This window comes from Echinops telfairi, unplaced genomic scaffold (genome assembly GCF_000313985.2).
Source record: "Echinops telfairi isolate 266 unplaced genomic scaffold, ASM31398v2 ScPeMD7_29;HRSCAF=101, whole genome shotgun sequence".
Lineage (NCBI taxonomy): Eukaryota > Metazoa > Chordata > Mammalia > Afrosoricida > Tenrecidae > Echinops > Echinops telfairi.
Window position 1 is genome coordinate 3903238 of NW_022103926.1, and position 5637 is coordinate 3908874.

The window sequence follows — 5637 nt, forward strand, 5'->3', positions numbered from 1 at the left end:
AATCCGAAAGCAAAGAGGTGGCATAGTGGGTGCAACCCACCAGTGACTCGTCAGAGAAAGAGGCTTTCCACTCCCATAAAAATGTGCAGTCTTAGAAACCCACACTATGAGTCAGAATCAATGAACTGGCTGTGGGTTAGTTTAGTTAAAGCAAGGCATTCCATTGTAGGCTCACTACTAACAAGTTAGTGCACCATTATCAGTAGATGTCACCGGTTGATATTCTTTCATGACCTAAAAGAGCCCTAGTGGTGCAGTGGGTTATGCATTGGGCTGCTAAGCACAGGGTTGGCAGTTTGAAATCACCAGCCTCCCTGCAGGAGAAAGATGAGCCTTTCTATGCCCGTAAACAGCTACAGTCTCAGAAACCCACAAGGGCAGTCCTACTCTGTCCTATGGAATCACTATGAACCAAAAATCAACTCAATGGTACTATGTTTTTTATCATTTTGTTTGTTTGTTTTTCAGTTCATGACCTAGCACAGTTGGATGAAAAGCTTAAGGGAAAATGTGTTACTTAAATAACTACACAACGGACAGATTAAGGTGTTTTTGATAACTGCTTTTAGGATTTTTGAGCTTCACATGCCATCTGGGCCTTTGGTCAAGACAACAGTTAGTAAACATTGTGTGTGAACAGACCTTGAGAGCCGAGGATGGGCTGTCAGGACCATATCCTTGGATTACTGGTACGGGAACCACTCTGGTCCCACAGGCTGTACTTTGATAAGGTACCTGTGCTTTAGGTCCAAACGCGGGTGTTTTGGTTGGGTTGTTTGTTGGTTCAGTAGCTACTAGTCCAGAAAGGTGACAGGGAGACTTGCTTTTGGTAAATGAATAAACCTTTTCCCGTAGCAAATTTTAAACTACCTATGGAGTAAAAATTGGTGGTGCAGCGAGCTAAGCATCGGGCTGCTTACCCAAAGGCCAGCAGTTTGAACCCACCAGCTGCTCCTCGGGGAAAAGATGAGGCACTGGTCTTCCGTGGAGTTAACAGCCTTAGAATCCCTAGGGAGCAGCTCTGCTGGGTGCCCCAGGGTCGCTGGAAGTCAGGACCCACCTGGTGGCAGTGGGTTATGAGGTAAACGTTCATGCGCGTGCATTCTACTCTTTAAATAAGGCTTAGAATGACAGCCTTCCACAAAGAATGCTTGAAAGAGGAGTTCTGGGTGGTTTATAGAGAAACCCAGTGCCTGTCTTAGAACTGCTTGGAGCCCTGGTGGTGTGGTGGTTACGAGTTGGGCTGCGATCCCCAGAGTCTGCATTTCGAAACCACCCACAGCTCCACGGGAGAAAAGTTAGTGTCGAAAACCCACAAGGGGTCGTGATGAGTCAGCATTGACTCAATGGCAGCGAGTTTGGTTTGGGTTTGGTCATGGAACTGGTGCCTGGTGTGGTTCACTGTGCCTGCAGATGTTGGGGATTCATTTAGCAGGAAAACCCAGGCAGCAGGTGGTACCAACCCGGAGACAGAAAAAACAGCCGGGCGGGGGTGGAGGGTGGGTGGGTGTACAATCCTTCTCTTTCCGAAACAGTTGCTTTTTTATTTCCACAGTTCTATCACCATTTTTCAAGTAGCCTTTAGAAAAATAGCCATGTGCCTCGCGGGGCTGCTGATTTTGTTTTAATTAAAACTTTTGTGAAAAACAAAACGAAACAGTGGAGCATACCAAGCTGATTGTGTTTGTACTGGGGAACAGTTAATGCAAAACACTTGGGAGAGCCAGGCCGGAAGTGTGGAGGGTAGCTTTTGCTTGTGTTTTTAACTTGGGAAGAAGGACAGTGTGAGAGGAAGTCATTGTGTTCCACAGAGAGCCACCCATCCAGGTCTTCAAGTGAGCGCTCTCAAGCCCTGGATGCCACGTGGCAGCCTCCGCAGGGCTGAGGAAGATGACTCGGGTGCCAGCCGTCGTCAGGTTGAATCGGAGACTTGACCTAGCACCCAGAAATGCTGGTCTAGGAGGAGGCTGGAGTCATTCCGGGGTTTCCTCTTGCCTTCAAGAGAGGCAGTACGTTCTTCCCAGCCCTCACCAGAATTCCAAAAAAGCGTTATCCTGGACGTGGACTGAACCAAGAAAGCAAAAAGTCATTGTAAAATGTTGGACCAAGCCAAACCCACGCCCACTGCCTCCCGGTCCATTCCAACCCTTAGACACCCCCTATATCCAGGCTTTATAGAAGCAGACAACCTCCTTTGTCCTCCTCAGAGTGGCTTTTGGGCTTGAACTGCCGGTCTTGCGGTTAGCAGCCCAACACTTACCGGACAGCGCCACCTGGGCCCCTTAAAATGTCAAAGGGTGCTGCTAATCTTCACAAGTAGCCATTTCACAGAAACCTACCTTCTCCTCCTGCGAGGGGGTTCCCTCCCCCTTGCTGTAAAATCCTCTTTCTAGGTAAACATTTCCTTGGCCTAGACTTGTTCCAATTTGACAAGGAATGAGGCTGGGTGTTCGGAAGCACCTGAGCAGACAGAAGTTTTCAGGCCACCCCCACAGATGGGCAGGGCGGCCTATCTCCCTCCCACTGCCCCCAGGACCCCCTCAGGGTTCCCCTTTGTTGGGGCCAAGCTTCCAATTTCTCTCGACACTGATTTAATCGCTGGCAAGTAGCCAAAGCATTAAACTTTTATTGTTCACTTTACCACAAGGGTGGGGCACCCAGCTTCTACTGGGCTGGGGAGGCAGGCTGTAGCCGCTTCCAAGCCCCAGGGTCACACCGCTATAGTGACTGTAGCCTTCAAGGGCTGGGCTCTGGTCCACTGGGTTAGCTTCTCGGTGGAAACTAGGGCAGTGGACCCTTATGACTCTGGCTTTAGCAAGGAATGACTTTTTAAGCTAGCCACATCGTAAACAACAGCAAAACAAAGCAGCATCGTCAGCCCCTAGAGAGGATTCAAAACGGGTGTAGCTATCAGCAGCATATATGTTGGCCTCGTGTGTTATGTTGGGTCCCGTGTGCCTGCGGAGCAGATTTCTGCAGTGTCTGCAGGCGCGCTCGGCCCTTGGTGTCCTAACATTGGATGAGAACATGGCGGCCAAGTAGCTCTCTTCCACCCTAGTAAACGTTGGTAACCAGTCCCCTTGCCTTATGTAAATTACTTGCTGCTGTGTAATCTATAAAAATTCATCTTCAAAGAAAATTATTGGGCTGGTAAAAAATATTTTTAATAATGACCACAGAAGCCATATTTGTTTTTCTTTGATGTTCTCCCGAAGCCTCTTCTGGTTTTAATCAGATGGTTCCCACATAAAATACAGTGGAAATCTACAATAATAAAATCCCTATTCCTGTGTCTATGGGGAAATAAAGCAGGATGCGGACTGTCCTTTTAAGGGGCTTTCCCCTTGTCTTTCCCCAGACTCAAAGCCTCCATTACTGGTGGGTGTTTTGGCATCAGTTAAGGGCCTTCAATCCTTCCCTCCTTCCATGTTTTGCTCTTTCATTAAAGTGTTTCTGTTGTCTAATTATATCCTTTCAATCAAATTAGAGACTGCAGCATCTGGTGAGGGCCCTAACTGCTGCCATCTGCACCTCAGGCTTTTTCAGCTGAGAATCACTCACGTTCCAAATGGCAGGAAGAGATTTTTTGGGGGTGGGGGCGGGCGGAGTCCAACTATGGATCGGGAGGTTAACTTAAAAGAACCGTCTTCAAAGGCGGACTATGACGCCCTGCTTGCTGCGTGTATGCTGTGCGCACGGCCACTCTGAGCGCCATTGGCATTCTTCTCTAATGCTTCTGGCAGATGAAGGGCTTGTGAGGCTTCCACGGGGATGATGAGGCCCTCCCCTCCCTGTTAGGGGGCTTAGAGGGGCTCAGGGCTGAGCTGCCTACCTTGAGTTTCTAACTTGAGAAGAATCTGGTTTTAAACCCCGTGGCCATCACTATCTGTCGATTTGATCGCTTCTGCTGCCTTCCTCCTGGTTTCTAGTGGAGGATTTTGGCCCCAGGGGACACTTGACAACGACTGGAGATGTTTTTGAGGGTCACAGTTTGGGAAAAGGTGTGTGTGTGTGTGTGTGTGTGTGTGTGTGCATACCTGTGCATGCAGAAGCAACTGGCATCTACGGGGTAGGGGCTGGGGATGCCACTAAGTATGGTAGACAGCCCCCTGATCTGGCCCCGGAGTGCTGCTGTCGAAGCAGCCTGTCTCTGCACTGTTCTTCTGTCCGTTCCTTCAGTGTGACCCGGAGCTGGCAACTCAGCACCATGGTCTCTCGCTCTTCAGTAGCTTCTCCAGCATCCCCCTCTAAACCCCCGCAGGCATTTCTGTGGATGGTGTTTCAACAACCTTCCTAGACTGGCAAGGCTGGGATTCACCCTATCTTTTATACCCTCTTGATGGTAGGACTGCCAGATTAAATGCAAGACACCCAGTTAAACTTGAATTGCAGCTAATTACGAAATTCACATGTAACTGGGCGGCAGGTGTTTTTATTTGCGAAATCTGGCACATTTTTCTAGGGCCATTTGGACACTCCCTTGAAACTATACACCTTGGCCAGTCCGAATCCACCCCCTTATTCTGATTGCTCTGCAGAGAATGCCGCTGCCCCTGCCTGAGCCGCTTCCGGCCTGCACTGTCTCCGGCCGGGGCTTCTGACCTGTCACCTGAGTTCTGTTTTTTATGTTGGGGCAAGTTAACAAGGACTAATCAAACAATCGAATGCCACAACTCAATCATTTCAGATTTTACTGTAAAGATGAGTCCCGGAGATGTATTGTCTACCTGATCATCCGCCTCCACCCCACCCCCCCCAACCTCTGGGACTCCTGTATAATTCGACCACTCCATATCAGCCAAGGGCAGCTGAATGGCCCCGAGGCTGGTTCCCATGGAGTGCTGGCTGCCCTCCAGGGCCCCATTATGGGGGACTTTCCTGCCATCTGAAGTTTAAAAGAGGCCACAGACAGTACTGACAAAGCACACCCAGAAGCCGTGGGAGCAGGAGCCTTAGACAGTATGAAATAGACAGGTTCCACGGGCAGGTGCAGATCTGAGCCAGGTGTTTGCTGCTGAAAGCAAACCCTAAATAGGAAAACTTTTAAAAAGGGACATTGGTTCCTTCCCTTCTGGAGCAACTTCACCATACTTGTCCGTTAAGGAACAGATACCAAGCATTTGGGTTTCTAATACTTGATTTTACATAAACTTTCCTTGAACTCTCGTAAGTCACCGCAAGTCACCTAAATCACGAGGCTCCTCTGGAGACTTAACTTGGTGAGGGAATGGGACTTTCTGTCTGCCTGTAATGGATTCGTTTCCCCTTCACTCCCCACACACCTGCTTCCATCCCTCACTCAACAAGCATTTGCCAGACCTTCTGTGTGGTATACAGTTGTTGAGTAGACAAAGATGGGTAAGAAATGCAAAGGCTAGTGGAAGCAGGGCTTTGTAGCCAGTTGCAGTCCACAGTAACCAAGTCCTGTAAGAGTCCTGGCATCAGATGCTTGCCATTTACTTTAGAGACTGTATTGTATCCATTCTATCCGAGGGGGAAAGGTGAGGCTAGATGCTCTCGTAAAGATTTATGGACCGATATCGATTCTCCCATTTCTGTTCCTGAGGGGTTCATCTGATGTGGATTTTGTGTGCCCTGAGCTCGTATCTGTACCTGCGTACATGCTCTGGTCTAGCC

The 5637-nt window shown here is 49.1% G+C and overlaps 1 protein-coding gene across 1 annotated transcript in view; it reads left to right on the forward strand.

Annotated features, from left to right (window-relative positions):
- Positions 1-3661: 3661 nt before the first annotated feature.
- LOC101655941 (small nuclear ribonucleoprotein Sm D2-like) overlaps positions 3662-5637 on the forward strand; it is a 2834-nt gene continuing 858 nt past the window's right edge. Inside the window, 1 exon segment of the mRNA XM_045289540.1 lies at positions 3662-3682. Within this exon segment, the coding sequence (XP_045145475.1) occupies positions 3662-3682 (21 nt within the window).